Genomic DNA, 20,088 nt, shown 5'->3' with positions numbered 1-20,088 from the left:
GACCAACCAGGAGCACAGGGAACACAGGAGAGGCAGAACTGATTTCAAACCAGAGACTATGAAAGCCACAAGAGCCTGGACAGATGTCATACAGACCCTATGGGAACACAAATGCCAACCCAGACTGCTATTTCCAGAAAATCTGTCAATTACCATAGATGGAGAAACCAAGGTATTCTGTGATAAAAACAAATTTACACAATATCTTTCCACAAATCCAGCCCTTCAAAGGATAATGAATGGAAAACACCAACAAAAGGAGGGAAACTACACACTAGAAAAAGCAACAAATTAATCTTCTTTTAACAAACCCAAAAGAAGATAACCATACAAACATAAAAATTACATCAAAAATTGCAGGAAGCAGCAATCACTATTCCTTAATATCTCTTAACATCAATGGACTCAATTCCCCAATAAAAAGACATACACTAACAGAGTGGATACATAAACAAGACCCAGCATTTTACTGGATACAGGAAACACATCTCAGTGTCAAAGACAAACACTACCTCAGAGTAAAAGGCTGGAGACAAATTTTCCAAAGAAATGGTTTCAGGAAACAAGCTGGAGTAGCCATGCTGATATCCAAGAAAACAGACTTTCAACCAAAAGTCATCAAAAACGACACGGAAGGACACTTTATACTCATCAAAGGAAAAATCTACCAAGAAGACCTTTCCATTCTGAACATCTATTCTCCAAATACAAGGGCACCGGCATTCCAAAAGGAAAGTTTACTAAAGCTTAAAGCACACATCGCACCCCACACAAAACTGTGGGTGACTTTTTAGAATTTAATGAAAATGAAGGCATAACATACCAACACTTATGGGACACAATGGAAGCAGTGCTAAGAGGAAAACTCATTGCTCTGAGTGCCTCCAAAAAGAAGCTGGAGAGAGCATACACTAGCAGCTTAACAGCACACCTGAATGCTTTAAAACAGAAAGAATTTAATACATCCAAGAGGAGTAGAAGGCAGGAAAACATCAAACTCAGGGCTAAAATCAACCAAGTTGAAACAAAAAGAACTATACAGTGAATCAACAAAACCAGAAGCTGGTTTTTTGAGAACATCAACAAGATAGATAAACCTTTACCCAGACTAGCCAGAGGGCACAGAGAAGGTATCCAAATTAACAAAATCAGAAATGAAAAGGGAGAAATAACAGAAAATGAGGAAATTTTAAAAAATCATCAGATTCTACTAAAAAAGCCTATACTCCACACAACTAGAAAATCTGGATGAAATGGACAATTTTCTAGAAACATACCAAATACCAAAGTTAAATCAGGTTTATAGACCATCTAAATGATCTCATAACCCTAAAGAAATAGAAGTTGTGACCTCCCCCATCCCTTGAATATCTGGCCCATTGTTCTCAAAGAATAGCAGCCCAGTCACCTGATGCCAGCCTCCTGCAGAACAAGCAGAACCAGTTTCCAGCTTTTGGGGAAGGGTCTTGGCCTGCCTATTTATCTTTGGAGAGACTCATTAAAGGTCGAGCTTTGAGCAAGAAATCATGTCAACATTTATGATTTTGTGTCCATGTGCTTCCCTTGCCACCCTGATTTTCAATCCCCATCTCTTCTTCCAGAGAACCCAGGCTGTTACCATGTAGCTGTAGGCTGCTAAAGAGTGGTGCCAATGGATGGAACCCAGAAAGGCAGAGGCTGAATGAGGGAAGCTGTCTTGGGTGGTGCTCCATGGAAAAGGAAAAAGAAAAATGTTATGTATCTGGCACGGTAAGCAACAGAGTATTAATTTTATGGCTAAGAATGTCATTTTTTCAAGGCTGTTGTTGCAGGTGTACAAAAGAGATACAGGCTAGACTGGATCAGCTAGGGTGTGACAGCAAAATGGAACAGGGAATTAATTCAATTAGGCACGTGGTTTCACAGTCTAAGAACTGTATCAGGGAAGAGGAATAGTGCAAAAATAAAATAAAACAAAATAAAAAGAGTAAAATACAAAAAACCCCCATATTTTAGAAATATGAAAGAGAAAGAGAGAAGGAACATGGATTGAATTCCCCCACAAGCACACTTCCCTTTCTATGTAGAGTTTTTTGGTCTCTGGTGTACACCACGTCTTCATTTACGTTTGTGTCCTCTTTGTTTCATTGATTGAATGATTGTTGATCTGTTTCATGTTAATAAGAAAAACTGGTGAAGATTTCATCTGCTGGCAGTCTATCTCTCGATCTGGCCACAGTTTGTACAGCAGAGGCTGATTTAAAGCAGCCCAGCAATAAAACGGGATTCAAACAAGGCTGGAGAAAAAAAGGCTGCTTCTTAAAGGGCCAGCAGCCTCAAGATTTAGGGAAAATTTTTGGTTTAAGTTATGAGATTCATTTAATCGCTTTATTCTTGCTTCTATTGGTCTTAATGGTATAAAGTTTTACATATCTTGACTATAGAGTTAAAAGTTATTGGTTATGATTTAAAAGGTATAATGTTGGTAATAACAGATTAGTATAAACTGGTAACTCAGGGTTGGAGCCATCTTAAACAGCAACATGAGGCATAATGCAACTCAATCTTTATTTTTGTTTATAATTGTTCTTAAAAATATAAGTACGTTTTGCATGTCTTGACTATAGAGTATTGGCTTATAAATTATTCTACATGGTTTAAAATATTAAGGTTGGTAATAAGAGGTGACTTTAGAGCTGGTAGCTCAGGGTTGGAGCCATCTTGAACACGTGGCATGATACAACCCAGGGAAAACACAGGCCTCTAAGATGGTCCTAAACAGGCATGGTATTTTGTATGAATCTTATCCTAGAAATTGAACTTGTAGGGAATAGGATTTAAGATAATGTCTCTTTAATAAGTTACACTGTCATGCATTCAAACATGGGAACTGGGAGACAGACTTTGTGGTGTGGAAGTAGTGCAATTGCCATTGATTTTAAAGAAAATAGATTAATTAAAATTGGGTTTTACTCTCCAAAGTTATAGTTATGCTCTAATATTATAAGAGAAAATTAAGAGTTACAATAAGGATTGCCAGTGTGCCATTGGCTGCAGTTTGCAGTCTGGTTGGAGGCTCACGATTTTTAGCATGTTTTGTAATTGGGATGACTTTAAGACTGATAAGGTTAAAAGCAGCTGTTGGCAGAATGGGCCTGTTGCGATTTTTTCACAAGATTATTGGTATGGTGGTAAAAGCAATTGTTTCTAACTTTAAAAGAGCATGAGCTAACTTTAAAAGAAACAAAAAAGCAATTTCATTAAGATTTTTTCCTCAAGGAATGGCTAAATAGCCTTAACTTAGGTGAGAAAAAATGTTTTGTCTCTGCTTCAATACAAGAAGCTAGGATCTTAGATTTTTCAGAGTATTGTTCATAGAATTTAATTACAGGCCTTTGCTCTTAACTATGGGCTTTTAACATTTTTTAAGTAAGTGATTTTCAAAAGTTGGTAAGATAAATTAATTGGCTAAGACATTGCTTTAAGCTTCCCACAAAAGGATTTAAGCTCTGATGTTTTCAAAATAAATGATAAGAGACATAACTCAGAGAAAGCTACTGTAAGCATTTGTCAAACGGTTTATAACGTGTTCACTGCACTTCCTTGGCAAGGAGAACATTAACGTAAAATCAGCTTTTTCCTCTCCAAATAAAGTTTTTACTTCCTTCAATAAAGATATTGGTGTGTTGGTAAAATGTTGTAACATAAAAACATAAAGGTATCAAAAAAATTTTTAACTGAAAAGGCCAGCAAATATCTTCAACAAAATTATGGAAGATAACTTCCCTAACCTAAAGAGAGAGATGCCCATGAATAATATACAAGAAGCCTACAGAACTCAAAACAGACTGGACCTGAGCAGAAATACTTCCCGTTACATAATAATCAAAACCCTAAATGTAATAAACAAAGAAAGAATATTAAAGGCAGTAAGAGAAAAAGGTCAAGTAACATATAAAGAAAGACCTATCAGAATCACACCAGACATCTCACCAGAGACCATGAAAGCTAGAAGATCCAGGGCAGATCTCATGCAGACTCTAAGACAACACAAATGTCAGCCAAGATTACTATACCCAGCAAAACTCTCAATCACCATAGATGGAGAAACCAAGATATTCCATGACAAACCCAAATTTACACAATATCTTTCCCCAAACCCAGCCCTACAAAGAATAATAAGAGGAAAACTCCAATACAAGGAGGGAAACTACACCCTGGAAAAAGCAAGATAATAACCTTCTTTCATCAAACCCAAAAGAAGATAACCACTCAAATATAAAAATAACATAAAAAATGACAGGAAGTAATAATCACTATTCCTTAATATCTCTTAACATCAATGGACTCAATTCCCCAATAAAAAGACACAGACTAACAGAGTGGATAAGGAAACAGGACCCTACATTTTGCTGCATAAAGGAAACACACCTCAGTGTCAAAGATAAAAACTACCTTAGAGTAAAAGGCTAGAAGACAATTTTACAAGCCAATGGTCTCAGGAAACAAGCCAGAGTAGCCATTCTAATATCAGATAGAAATGACTTTCAACCTAAAGTCATCAAAAGAGACACAGAAGGACACTTCTTGCTGGTCAAAGGAAAAATCCACCAAGAAGAACTCTCAATGCTGAACATCTACATGTCAAATGCACTTCATTCGTAAAAGAAACTTTACTAAAGCTCAAAGCACACATTGCACCTAACACAATAATTGTGTGTGACTTCAACATTCCACTATCCTCAATGGACCAATCAGGAAAACAGGAACTAAACAGGGACACAGTAAAACTAATTGAAGCTTTGGACCAATTGGATTTGACTGATATTTATAGAACATTTTACCCTAAAGCAAAAGAATATACACTTTTCTCAGCACCTCATGGTACCTCCTCCAAAATCAACCATATAGAGGCTGAACAAAACTCTACTCAATGACACCTTGGCCAAAGAAGAAATAAAGAAAGAAATCAGAGACTTTTTAGAATTTAATGAAAATGAAGGCACAACATACCCAAATCTTTGGGACACAATGAAAGGAGTGCTAAAGAGGAAAACTCATAGCCCTGAGTGCCTCCAAAAAGAAACTGTAGAGACTATACACTAGCAGCTTAATGACACACGTGAAAGCTCTGGAACAAAAAGAAGCTAATTCACCCAGGAGGAGTAGAAGACAGGAAATCATCAAGCTCAGGGCTGAAATCAATCAAGTGGAAACAAAGAGAAACATACAAAGAATCAATGAATCCAGGAGCTGGTTCTTTGAGAAAATCAACAAGATAGATAAACCCTTAGCCAGACTGAGCAAAGGGCACAGAGAAAGTATCCAAATTAACAAAATTAGAAATAAAAGGGGGGATATAACAACAGAAACTGAGGAAATTCAAAAAATCATCAGATCTTACTACAAAAGCCTATACTCAACACAACTGGAGAATCTGGAGGAAATGAACAATTTCCTAGACAGATACCAAATGCCAAAATTAAATCAGGGCCAAATAGATCATCTAAAAAATGTTTTAAGAGCCTGATACAATGTTTGTTCCTTGTTTTAAACACCAATCAAATTGATTATTATTGATGGTTAATCTATTACATGGCAAGCCTTTTTAGGCAAAATCAATAATGGTTATACAAAAAATTTGTTGCAATTTGCTTTTATATTTCTATACATACATCCTATAAGGACTACATATACTGTGGGAATCCCCTTATTACAGCACAGTTAATTAAATTGGGGGTTGTAGCTGCTATATATTTTTTCTTTGTTTTTTGGGATTTTTTTTTCGAGACAGGGTTTCTCTGTATAGCCCTGGCTGTCCTGGAACTCACTCTGTAGAGCAGGCTGGCCTCGAACTCAGAAATCCACCTGCCTCTGCCTCCCAGCGTGCTGGGATTACAGGCTTGCACCACTACTGCCTGGCTTGTAGCTACTCTTTTTAAAATGTTAAAAATGAAGCCTTTACTGACCCCTTTCTCCTTATCTTTTCAATATTGTACTTGAGGTACTAGCTTGGGAAATTCGACAACGTAAGGAGATCAAAGGGATACAAATTGGAAAGGAAGAAGTCAAACTATCATTATTTGCAGACGACATGATAGTCTACCTAAGTGACCCAAAAAACTCCACTAGAGAACTCCTACAGCTGATAAACAACTTCAGCAAAGTGGCAGGTTATAAAATCAACTCAAGCAAATCAGTGGCCTTCCTATACTCAAAGGATAAGCAGGCTGAGAAAGAAATTAGGGAAATGACCCCCTTCACAATAGCCACAAACAGTATAAAGTACCTTGGGGTGACTCTTACCAAACATGTGAAAGATCTGTATGACAAGAACTTCAAGACTCTGAAGAAGGAAATGGAAGAAGACCTCAAAAAATGGGAAAACCTCCCATGCTCATGGATCGGTAGAATCAATATAGTTAAAATGGCCATTTTGCCAAAAGCAATATACAGATTCAATGCAATACCCATCAAAATCCCAACTCAATTCTTCACAGAGCTAGAAAGAGCAATTATCAAATTCATCTGGAACAACAAAAAACCTAGGATAGCTAAAACTATTCTCAGCCACAAAAGAAAATCTGGGGGAATCAGTATCCCTGACCTCAAGCAATACTACAGAGCAATAGTGTTAAAAACTGCATGGTATTGGTACAGTGACAGGCAGGAGGATCAATGGAACAGGATTGAAGATCCAGGAATGAACCCACACACCTATGGCCACTTGATCCTCGACAAAGAGGCTGAAAACATCCAATGGAAAAAAGATAGCCTTTTCAACAAATGGTGCTGGTTCAACTGGAGGGCAGCATGCAGAAGAATGCGAATTGATCCATCCTTGTCTCCTTGTACTAAGCTCAAATCCAAATGGATCAAGGACCTCCACATAAAAACAGACACTCTGAAGCTAATAGAAAAGAAACTGGGGAAGACCCTTGAGGACATCAGTACAGGGAGAAAGTTTCTGAACAGAACACCAATAGCATATGCTCTAAGAGCAAGAATTGACAAATGGGACCTCATAAAATTACAAAGTTTCTGTAAGGCAAAGGACACCATCAAGAAGACAAATCGGCAACCAACAAATTGGGAAAAGATCTTCACCAATCCTACATCAGATAGAGGGCTAATATCCAATATATATAAAGAACTCAAGAAGTTAGACTCCAGAAAACCGAACAACCCTATTAAAAAATGGGGTACAGAGTTAAACAAAGAATTCTCATCTGAAGAACTTCGGATGGCGGAGAAGCATCTTAAAAAATGCTCAACTTCATTAGTCATTAGGGAAATGCAAATCAAAACAACCCTAAGATTTCATCTTACACCAGTCAGAATGGCTAAGATTAAAAATTCAGGAGACAGCAGGTGTTGGAGAGGGTGTGGAGAAAGAGGAACACTCCTCCACTGCTGGTGGGGTTGCAAATTGGTACAACCACTCTGGAAATCAGTCTGGCGGTTCCTCCGAAAACTGGGCACCTCACTTCCAGAAGATCCTGCTATACCACTCCTGGGCATATACCCAGAGGATTCCCCATCATGTAATAAGGATACATGCTCTACTATGTTCATAGCAGCCCTATTTATAATTGCCAGATGCTGGAAAGAACCCAGGTATCCCTCAACAGAAGAGTGGATGCAAAAAATGTGGTATATCTACACAATGGAGTACTATTCAGCCATTAGAAACAATGAATTCATGAAATTCTTAGGCAAATGGATGGAGCTAGAGAACATCATACTAAGTGAGGTAACCCAGACTCAAAAGGTGAATCATGGTATGCACTCACTAATAAGTGGTTATTAACCTTGAAATCTGGAATACACAAAACATAATCCACACATCAAATGAGGTACAAAAAGAAAGGAGGAGTGGCCCCTGGTTCTGGAAAGACTCAATGAAACAGTATTTGGCAAAACCAGAACAGGGAAGTGGGAAGGGGTGGGTGGGAGGACAGGGGAAGAGAAGGGGGCTTATGAGACTTTCGGGGAGTGGGGGGGCTAGAAAAGGGGAAATCACTTGAAATGTAAATAAATTATATCAAATAAAAAATTTAAAAAAGGGCGGCGGCAGCGGCAGCAGTGGCTGCTCCAGCTGAAGGGCCATCAGCAGTGGAACCAAGGCGTCACAGGGACCAGTTAGGCCCTGCGCCCACGACCACTGACCTTCGCTGACCAGCCGGGCAGCAAGCAGCTGCAGTTGTGCGGCGCCTTTCCTGCAGGGAGGCCACTTCAGAACTCGGCCTCCCACCAGTCAGGAGAGGAGCATCCATCTTGGTTCCGTACTCCAGGAATCGGACAGACTGAGGTACACAAACATAATCCGAGGCCAATACCGCGGTGGTCTGAGCCCGACGGGTGTTGGCCTGTACCCAGGCCCTGGGCGGGTCGGGGGGCCATCGGGGTGCCAACCCAGCCAGGAGGTTTTTTGCCCAGGCCTGCGAGCGCGCCGCCGCCATTTTGCCTGCAGGATGACAGAGAGCTCAGGCGGGCAGACCTGTAACAGGCATAGCCTAAGGCTAACAAAGCGGGGGTCCAGGCCCCAAAAGGCACAGGACTGACCCCAAGAACTGGGCGGCTTGGTGGGCAATCTGTGAGTCAACCCGCCCAGGTGATTGTTAGCAAAGCAGACTCTCCCGGCGCTTTCAGGGAGCGCGGGCGCGCACGCCCGCCATCCTAGTCACCTGGCAAACCCAATTAACAGTCATAGCCCTAGGGGAACTTTGCTCGGACCTTGGCCTCCCAGGCTTTTGCCTGGACTCAGGGACTGGGCGGCCAGGCTAACCTTGTGTGCGACAGCCCGGTTGGCAGATCGGCTGCCCAGCGGAGTGAGAGGAACACAGGGGAGGTCACAGTAGCATACACCGTCGGCACTCCCTGGGAGTGCACACGGGCTCCATCTGCTCCACAGACACAATCTGGGGCAAGGCCTCAGGCAGAAGCCCTTAGCTCTACTCTCCCCGCTTCCGGATCCAGATCAGTCTGGGCGGCAGCATTACATCTCCAAGTCCTGCAAGTGGCTAGCTGGGCTTCCGGGCGGCCAGCTGGGAGAAGTCAGTGTGCTCCAGTGAATCCAGCGGGCCCCAGCGGGAGCCTTCGGGTGCCTGCTTTGGGATCGGAACAGCCTGGGCAGCAGCACACTGTCTACAAGCAGTGCAGGAGGTAAGCTGTGCACCAGAGGCCAACTGGGAAGGGGCAGCTTGCACTGGTGAGTCCAGCACTGACAAGATAAACTAACACCAGTGAGATCTAGATGGCAAAAGGCAAACGCAGGAACGTCACTAACAGAAATCAAGGCAATATGGCAACATCTGAACCCAATTCTCCTCTACCAACATGTCCTGGATACCCCATCACACCAGTAAAACAAGATTTGGATTTAAAATCACTGGTCATGATGCTGGTACAGGAACACATGAAGGTCATACATAAAGAAATTCAGGAGAAAATGGATCAAAAGTTAGAAGCCCTTGCAAGGGAAACACAAAAATCATTGAAAGAAATCCAGGAGAATACAAAAGCCAACAAGGAGGAAATGCAAAAAACACTTAAAGAAATACAGGAGAACTTTGCTCAACAGGCTGAGGTCATGAAAGACGAAACACAAAAATCTCTTAAAGAAATACAGGAGAACTTTGGTCAACAGGCTGAGCTCATGAAAGAGGAAACACAAAAATAAGAGGAAACACAAAAATCTCTTAAAGAATTACAGGAAAACACAAACATGCAAGTGAAGGAGCTAAGCAAAACCATCCAGGATCTAAAATCAGAAGTAGAAACAACTAAGAAAACTCAAAGGGAGACAACTTTGGAGATAGAAAGCCTTGGGAAGAAATCAGGGGACAGAGATACAAATATCAACAACAGAATACAAGAGATAGAAGAAAGAATCTCAGATGCTGAAGATTCCATAGAAACCATGGACTCAACAGTTAAAGAAAATGCAAAATGCAAAAAGCTTGTAACCCAAAATATCCAGGAAATCCAGGACACAATGAGAAGACCAAACCTAAGGATTATAGGCATAGATGAGAGTGAAGATTTACAACTTAAAGGGCCAGCAAATATCTTCAATAAAATTATGGAAGAAAACTTCCCTAACCTAAAGAGAGAGATGCCCATGAATATACAAGAAGCCTACAGAACTCCAAACAGACTGGACCAGAACAGAAATACTTCCCGTCACATAATAATCAAAACACCAAATGTTCTAAACAAAGAAAGAATACTAAAGGCAGTAAGAGAAAAAGGCCAAGTAACATATAAAGGAAGACCTATCAGAATCACAGCAGACTTTTCACCTGAGACTATGAAGGCTAGAAGGTCCTGGGCAGATCTCATGCAGACTCTAAGAGAACACAAATGCCAACGAAAACTACTATATCCAGCAAAACTCTCAATCACCATAGATGGAGAAACTAAGATATTTCATGACAAAACCAAGTTTACCCAATATCTATCCACAAACCCGGCCCTAAAAAGGATAATAGGAGGACAACACCAATACAAGGAGGGAAACTTCACCCTGGAAAAAGCAAGATAGTAACCTTTCATCAAACCCAAAAGAAGTTAAGCATTCAAATTTAAAAAATAACGTCAAAAATGATAGGAAGTAACAATCACTATTCCTTAATATCTCTTAACATCAATGGACTTAATGCCCCAATAAAAAGACACAGACTAACTGAATGGATACGTAAACAGGACCCTACATTTTGCTGCTTACAGGAAACACACCTCAGGTTCAAAGACAAACACTACCTTAGAGTAAAAGGCTGGAAGACAATTTTACAAGCAAATGGTCTTAGGAAACAAGCTGGAGTAGCCATTTTAATATCAGATAAAATTGACTTTCAACCCAAAGTCATCAAAAGAGACCCTGAGGGACACTTCTTGCTGGTCAAAGGAAAAATACAAAAAGAAGAACTGTCAATCCTGAACATCTATGCCCCAAATGCAAGGGCACCCTCTTTCGTAAAAGAAACTTTATTAAAACTAAAAGCACACATTGCACCTAACACAATAATTGTGGGTGACTTCAACACTGCACTTTCCTCAATGGACCGATCAGGAAAACAGAAACTAAACAGGGACACAATGAAACTAATTGAAGCTTTGGACCAATTAGATTTAACAGATATATATAGAACATTCTATCCTAAAACAAAAGAATATACCTTTTTCTCAGCACCTCATGGTACCTTCTCCAAAATCGACCATATAATTGGTCACAAGACAGACCTCAACAAATATAAGAAGATCGAACTAATCCCATGCCTCCTATCTGATCACTATGGAGTAAAAGTGGTCTTCAATAGCAACAGAAACAACAGAAAGCCCACATACACGTGGAAACTGAACAATACTCTACTCAATGATACCTTGGTCAAGGAAGAAATAAAGAAAGAAATTAAAGACTTTTTAGAACACAATGAAAATGAAAACACAACATACCCAAATCTATGGGACACAATGAAAGCAGTGCTAAGAGGAAAACTCATAGCCCTGAGTGCCTCCAAAAAGAAAATGGAGAGAGCATACATTACCAGCTTAATGACACACCTGAAAGCCCTGGAACAAAAAGAAGCTATTTCGCCCAGGAGGAGTAGAAGGCAGGAAATCATCAAACTCAGGGCCGAAATCAATCAAGTAGAAACAAAGAGAACCATACAAAAAATCAACAATACCAGGAGCTGGTTCTTTGAGAAAATCAACAAGATAGATAAACCCTTAGCCAGAATGACCAAAGGGCACAGAGAAAGTATCCAAATTAACAAACTTAGAAATGAAAAGGGAGATATAACAACGGAAACTGAGGAAATCCAAAAAATCATCAGATCCTACTACAAGAGCCTATACTCAACACAACTGGAGAATCTGGAGGAAATGGACAATTTCCTTGACAGATACCAAATACCAAAATTAAATCAGGACCAACTTGACCATCTAAACAGTCCCATAATGCCTAAAGAAATAGAAGGAGTCATAGAAAGTCTTCCAACCAAAAAAAGCACAGGACCAGATGGCTTCAGTGCAGAATTCTACCAGACCTTCAAAGAAGAGTTAACACCAATACTCTTCAAACTATTCCACAAAATAGAAACAGAAGGAACACTACCCAATTCCTTCTACGAAGCCACAATTACACTGATACCAAAGCCACACAAAGATCCAACAAAGAAAGAGAACTTCAGACCAATTTCCCTTATGAACATCGATGCAAAAATACTCAATAAAATTCTTGCCAACCGAATCAAAGAACACATCAAAACGATCATCCACCATGATCAAGTAGGCTTTATCCCAGGAATGCAGCGTTGGTTCAATATACGGAAATCCATCAATACGATCCACTACATAAACAAACTCAAAGAACAAAACCACATGGTCATTTCATTGGATGCTGAAAAAGCATTTGACAAAATTCAGCATCCCTTCATGCTTAAAGTCTTGGAGAGAACAGGAATTCAAGGCCCATACCTAAACATAGTAAAAGCAATATACAGCAAACCGATAGCCAGCATCAAACTAAATGGAGAGAAACTTGAAGCAATCCCACTGAAATCAGGGACCAGACAAGGCTGCCCCCTTTCTCCTTATCTTTTCAATATTGTACTTGAGGTACTAGCTCGGGCAATTCGACAACATAAGGAGATCAAAGGGATACAAATTGGAAAGGAAGAAGTCAAACTATCATTATTTGCAGACGACATGATCGTCTACCTAAGTGACACAAAGAACTCCACTAGAGAGCTCCTACAGCTGATAAACAACTTCAGCAAAGTGGCAGGTTATAAAGTCAACTCAAGCAAATCCGTGGCCTTCCTATACTCAAAGGATAAGCAGGCTGAGAAAGAAATTAGGGAAATGACCCCCTTCACAATAGCCACAAACAGTATAAAGTATCTTGGGGTGACTCTTACCAAACATGTGAAAGATCTGTATGACAAGAACTTCAAGACTCTGAAGAAGGAAATGGAAGAAGACCTCAAAAAATGGGAAAACCTCCCATGCTCATGGATCGGTAGAATCAATATAGTTAAAATGGCCATTTTGCCTAAAGCACTATACAGATTCAATGCAATAACCATCAAAATCCCAACTCAATTCTTCACAGAGTTAGAAAGAGCAATTATCAAATTCATCTGGAACAACAAAAAACCCAGGATAGCTAAAACTATTCTCAGCAACAAAAGGAAATCTGGGGGAATCAGTATCCCTGACCTCAAGCAATACTACAGAGCAATAGTGCTAAAAACTGCATGGAATTGGTACAGTGACAGGCAGGAGGATCAATGGAACAGGATTGAAGATCCAGAAATGAACCCACACACCTATGGCCACTTGATCCTCCTCAAAGAGGCTGAAAACATCCAATGGAAAAAAGATAGCCTTTTCAACAAATAGTGCTGGTTCAACTGGAGGTCAGCATGCAGAAGAATGCGAATTGATCCATCCTTGTCTCCTTGTACTAAGCTCAAATCCAAATGGATCAAGGACCTCCACATAAAGCCAGACACTCTGAAGCTAATAGAAAAAAAACTGGGGAAGACCCTTGAGGACATCGGTACAGGGAGAAAGTTTCTGAACAGAACACCAATAGCGTATGCTCTAAGAGCAAGAATTGACAAATGGGACCTCATAAAATTACAAAGTTTCTGTAAGGCAAAGGACACCATCAAGAGGACAAATCGGCAACCAACAAATTGGGAAAAGATCTTCACCAATCCTACATCAGACAGAGGGCTAATATCCAATATATATAAAGAACTCAAGAAGTTAGACTCCAGAAAACCAAACAACGCTATTAAAAAATGGGGTACAGAGTTAAACAAAGAATTCTCACCTGAAGAACTTCGGATGGCGGAGAAGCATCTTTAAAAATGCTCAACTTCATTAGTCATTAGGGAAATGCAAATCAAAACAACCCTAAGATTTCATCTTACACCAGTCAGAATGGCTAAGATTAAAAATTCAGGAGACAGCAGGTGTTGGAGAGGGTGTGGAGAAAGAGGAACACTCCTCCACTGCTGGTGGGGTTGCAAATTGGTACAACCACTCTGGAAATCAGTCTGGCGGTTCCTCCGAAAACTGGGCACCTTACTTCCAGAAGATCCTGCTATACCACTCCTGGGCATATACCCAGAAGACTCCCCACCATGTAATAAGGATACATGTTCTACTATGTTCATAGCAGCCCTATTTGTAATTGCCAGATGCTGGAAAGAACCCAGGTATCCCTCAACAGAAGAGTGGATGCAAAAAATGTGGTATATCTACACAATGGAGTACTATTCAGCCATTAGAAACAATGAATTCATGAAATTCTTAGGCAAATGGATGGAGCTAGAGAATATCATACTAAGTGAGGTAACCCAGAGTCAAAAGGTGAATCATGGTATGCACTCACTAATAAGTGGATATTAACCTAGAAAACTGGAATACCCAAAACATAATCCACACATCAAATGAGGTACAAGAAGAAAGGAGGAGTGGCCCCTGGTTCTGGAAAGACTCAGTGAAACAGTATTCAGCAAAACCAGAATGGGGAAGTGGGAAGGGGTGGGTGGGAGGACAGGGGAAGAGAAGGGGGCTTACGGGACTTTCGGGGAGTGGGGGGGCTAGAAGAGGGGAAATCATTTGAAATGTAAATGAATTATATCGAATAATAATAAAAAAAAGAAAAAAAAAGAAATGTAAATGAATAAAATGATTAATAAAAAAAATTTAAAAAAATGAAGCCTTTAGAAATACACACACACTCACACACAGACACACACACACAGACACACACACCACGGATTACAATTAGTCAAAATTGTTCCTTCATTTTGATACTGCTAATTCTTAATTTTTACACTTGTTTATGCAAATATAATTTGAGTTTTAAAAAGATATGTTCTTTAAATAAATGACTATCCTCAGGATATTTGAGAACTGATCCAGTGCCAAAGTGAAGGGAGCAGTCTGCCCATAGGCTGTGACTGCAGACTTTAATTTTTCTAAAATTTTAAAGTCAAGGGGCTTGTTTTGGCTCTGGCTTTTTCTGGGTATTTGTCTTTGAAATAAATCGTGAAGTTAGAGTGACCATTTGTCCTTCTAACTCTCCTAGCTCCTTTAAGAGAGCTACTTGTTAGAAATTTTTTCAGTGGCTCTTCTGCTGGCAGCTTTCTCCTCCAAGCTGGCTTCCTCCCTGGGAGATAGAGTGTCATCACCTGAATTATGACTAGATTTCAGAGTTTATAGACAAGGATAGATGTTGGCCTTTTTGAGAAATTAGGGAAAAGAGCAGACATAGACAGAGACTGTTTTAAATGTCCCTCCTCCATATCTATCAGAGGTGGGAGGGATAAGAGAGCACAGAGACAGTGTATGGATGAGCACTTTTTCAGAGAACTAGATCCTGGAAGCCGGAGGAATTCTGAATAATGTCATTAATCAGAGACCAGTAGTTAAAGGCAGTAACCAGAACTTTCCCCTGCCCCCCTCCCTCCCAGCCCCCCACCCCTCTACACCCCCCCAATAAAAAGTTGCATAGTAATCTAAAACAATTACTTACTCTAGCCATGTTTTCTTATCTATGGTTCCTTCCTCTGGGAACCAGGGACAAATTTGTCTGACATGATACTTAAGACCCTACGTACTTCTCAAGAAGTAAGTACCTAAAATCTCTTTTTATTAACCTAGCCTCTCGCATATTGAGAGATCCCTTGAGCCTTAAAAAAGACTGGATAAATTCTTGTCCCATGGGGTCTCAGCTTCTGAGACGTTGTTGCCATGGAGATTTTCCTCTGGCCGAGTGCTGGTGGGTCAAACATGCCTTGACTTAATCCGCTCCAGGAGCTGCACATGAAGAGCTCTTCCTTTTTTTCCCCTACAGCCTCCTTCCCCATTGATGGATCCATTTTGGGTGCCAGAGTGCCAGACCTGCAGGACAGTCAACAGGGTCCCCGGAACTACCAAGGGAAAGGCGAGACACAAGAGACACGAGATATGGACAGCAAGTCTGTATTCTGATCAAGCAGTCAAATTTTATTTTTTACAAAGTCAATATAAAGGGAAGCTCACAAGGTTTGGGAGGGGTAAAGGGGGAACAATCTCAGGGGGTTGGCATCATTTCTAAGAAACAGTTTATCAGAGTTTCTGGGGAAAGCTAGTTATTGCTGCTGGAATTTTGGCATGATAAAAAGGGGTTCATGAGGAGGTGAAGTGGAAAGGAGTTGCTATAGTAACCTATCCACAGGTAAGCTTCAAAAGAAGAACATTTTGAGATCTAAGTAAGAATGCCCCCTGGCATCGAGATCTAAGTGAGAAGGAATCCTGGTATTGAGATCTCCTGGTATCGAGATCTAGGTGGAGATAGCTCCTGGTATCACATTGAGATCTAAGTGAAGATGGCCCCTGGCATACAAAGAATTTAAGAAGTTAGACTCCAGAGAACCAAATAACCCTATTATAAATTGCATTCATAGCTAAACGAAGAATTCCCAACTAAGGAATACTGAATGGGTGAGAAACACCTAAAGAAATGTTCAACATCCTTAATCATCAGGGAAATGCAAATCAAAACAACCCAGAGATTCCACCTCACACCAGTCAGAATGGTCAGGATCAAAAACTCAGGGGACAGCAAATGGTGGAGAGGATGTGGAGAAAGAGGAACACTCCTCAATTGCTGGTGAGATTGCAAGTTGGTAAAACCACTCTGGAAATTAGTTTGGTGGTTCCTCAGAAAATTGGACATAGCACTATGTAAGGACCCAGCTATACCACTCCTGGGCGTATACCCAGAAGATGCTCTAACATGTAATAAGGACACATGCTTCACTATGTTCATAGCAGCCTTCTTTATAATAGCCAGAAGTTGGAAAGAACCCAGATGTCCCCCAACAGAGTAGAAGATACAGAAAATGTGGTACACTTATACAATGGAGTACTACTCAGCTACTAAAATCAATGAATGAATGAAATTCTTAGCCAAATGGATGGAGCTAGAAAATGTCATCCTGAGTGAAGTAACCCAGTCATAAAAGAATACATATGGTATGCACTCACTGATAAGTGATTATTAGTCCAAAAGCTTGGAATACCCAAGAAACAACCAGAGATCACATGACCCTCAAGAAGAAGGAAGACCAAAATGTGTATTTTTTGATCCTTATTGGAAAGTGGATCAAAACATCCATGGTTCACTGCCAACCAATAGAATGAGCACAGGGTCCACCAATGGAGCAGCTAGAGAAAGGACCCAAGGAGCTCAAGAGCTTTGCAGTCCAGCAGGAGAAACAATATTTGTACCAACCAGTACCCCCAGATCTCCCAGGGACTAAACTCCCAACCAAACAGTACAGATGGAGGGACTCTTGGCACCAGCTACATACGTAGCAGACAATGACCATTTCAGACTTCAATAAGAGGAGAGGCCATTGGTCCTGTGAAGACTCAATTCTCCAGAATAGGGGAATGCAAGTCAGGAAATTTGGGGGGTGAGCAGGGGGAGGAGGGATAGAATGGGGGTTTTCAGAGGGGTAATGAGGAAAGGGGATACCATTTGAAATGTAAATAAAGCAAATATCTAACACACACACACACACACACACACACACACACACAAAAGAAACGTAGAGACAGGCAGATCTCTGAGTTCCAGGGCAGCCTGGTCTACAGAGTAAGTTCCAGGGCTACATAGAGAAACCCTCTCTGGAACACAAAGCAAGAAAACAAAAAGAAAAAGAAAAAGAAAAATTTACTAAGAAAATACAAAGCCGCCTCACACATTCATCTAGGTTACTCAGTACCCTGAGTTCAGGCAGTGGGGCCTGATTACCTGAGCTTGATTCCCAGTACACATAAAGAAAAAGGAAAGAACCACCTCCTGAGGGTTGGGTTCTAGCATCCTCACCAGGTGGTAAATGACCACTGCCCATAGAAATGCCAGCAAATTATCTAGACTCTTATTTTGAGACTAAATACCTTGTTGGCGTTTGTATATATACACCAATGTACGCATAGCATGTGCATAGTCAGATGAGGGCTTCGGATTCCTACAACTGGAGTTATAGATGGCAGTCAGCATCCATGTGGTGCTAGGACCCAGGTCCTCTGCCAAGAGCAACAAGGACTCTTTGTGTGTGTGTGTGTGTGTGTGTGTGTGTGTGTGTGTGTGTGTGTGATTCCACCATGGAATGATGATGCTGGACATGGAGATGCAGTATTTGGTGGTTACCCTGCTGGATTTGTCTTGTCTTGGTTTTATCATTGCTATGTTCCCGCTCTTATCTTTGGACTGGGAATGTTTACTTTGTATATCTTCATGCTTAAAGGATGTAACATGTTTTTAATTATGTTGAAGCTCAGAGTTAGGACATTCCCTGAAATGTCACAAGAGACCTAGAAGTTTTAGAACTGTTAGATTCCAGACACTTTTGAAGTTGGAATGAGCATAATTTTGTGTTAGGAGGTAGCATGAACCTATGAAGACAAACAGTAAAGGACTGTGGATTAAGAACAATGTGTTTGGGGGCCAGCACGATGGCTCAACAGGTAAAGCTGTCTATTATCAAACATGACTCCCTAAATTTGATTTTCAAGAACCACATATTGGTCTTCTGACCTCCACACATGTACCTTGGTACTGACACAGTTATATACATATACAAACTAAAGATGTGATAAAAAATATGCTTGATGTGTTTGGGTCAAGTTGACAAGGGGTAGAGGTATGATCATTAATCCTGTCAATGACAGGATCTAGGATCACTGAAGGGACTATGTGTGACTGGTTATCCAGATTAGGTAAGCCTCTGGGCATGCCTGGGAGTGGCTATCTTGACTTCATTAATTGAGGTAGGAAGAACCACCCTAGAAGTGGATATTATTCCCTGGGTCCTGGACTACATGAAAAGGAGAAAGTTAATTGTGTGTGTATAAAGTTTGTTCTCTCCTTCCACCATATGGATCCCAGGAACTGAACTCATGTCTTTAGGCTTGGCCTTTACCCACTGGGCCATCTTGACAGTTCAAGAATAGTTGAATTAAACAGAGGCAGTAAGGAAGAAGGAAGGGGACCAGGCATCCAGATGTCTTAGCTCATTACTATCATCCATGTACTTACAAGGATGAGACAGGAGAAGTGCCTCAAGTTTAAGTCTATCCTCAACAAGAGAACATGATCTTACCTTGGGGTGGGGGGGCAGTGGGGGTGGAGAAGACAGGAGGAGGAAGAAGAGAAAAAAGGAGGAAGAAGAGGAAGAAAAGGAAGAAGAAGGAAGGCAGGAAGGAAGGAAGGAAAGAAGGACAAAGCAACAGAAGGGAATAATGGAGTACATCTTGCATTTCCAGTATGAGAATGTATGCTTGCACAAATAGTTTGGGAAATATTTTTACAAATTTAAAATAATTTAAAGCAAAATGTTCACATTGTTTGATAAGGATAAGATACTGAAAGTAGACTATATGTAGCCAAGACATCCAAAACTACTATATAAGGGTAGGTAGCAGGAGATGGAAGGAATCTCTGAGTTTGTGAGGTTTCTACATTTAAGCAGAAGCAGACATTAGCGCTAATAGACTATGAAAGAATGTACAGATTCCCCAGTGTAGGTGCTGAGAATTAAACTCATGTCCTCTACCACACAAGTATGCACTCTTAACCAGAGCCATGTATCCAGCCACTTGTAGTAAAGTTTAAATGGGACCCTAAGCGTTCAACTAACTCAAAAGAAGTATAGGAACAAATCATAAAGAACCAAAATTAAAAAGACAGACCCAAATCCAACCCTAATAATATTCATTCAAATGCTTTCGGGCTAAACACTTCAGTTGTGATGGCTTGTATATGGTTGGTCCAGCGGCACTATTAGAAGGTGAGGCCCTATTGGAGTAGGTGTGTCACTGTGGGTGTGGGCTTTAAGACCCTCATCCTAGCTGACTGGAAGGATTCTGCTAACATCCTTCAGATGAAGATGTAGAACTCTCAGCTCCTCCTGCAGCATGCTTGACAAGATGCTGCCATGTTCCTGCCTTGATGATAATGGACTGACCCTGTGAATCTGTAATTTAGCCCCACTTAAATGTTGTCGTTTATAAGAGATGCCTTGGTCATGA

The 20,088-nt window shown here is 40.6% G+C and overlaps 1 protein-coding gene across 1 annotated transcript in view; it reads left to right on the top strand.

Annotated features, from left to right (window-relative positions):
• LOC127687598 (HEAT repeat-containing protein 5B-like) overlaps positions 1-20,088 on the top strand; it is a 139,442-nt gene that overhangs the window by 78,578 nt on the left and 40,776 nt on the right. The window contains 1 exon segment of the mRNA XM_052186399.1: positions 1,602-1,749. Within this exon segment, the coding sequence (XP_052042359.1) occupies positions 1,731-1,749 (19 nt within the window). The 5' untranslated portion in view covers positions 1,602-1,730.

Source organism: Apodemus sylvaticus, chromosome 6 (assembly GCF_947179515.1).
Source record: "Apodemus sylvaticus chromosome 6, mApoSyl1.1, whole genome shotgun sequence".
Taxonomy (NCBI): Eukaryota; Metazoa; Chordata; class Mammalia; order Rodentia; family Muridae; genus Apodemus; species Apodemus sylvaticus.
This window is presented reverse-complemented; position numbering and strand designations above follow the sequence as displayed.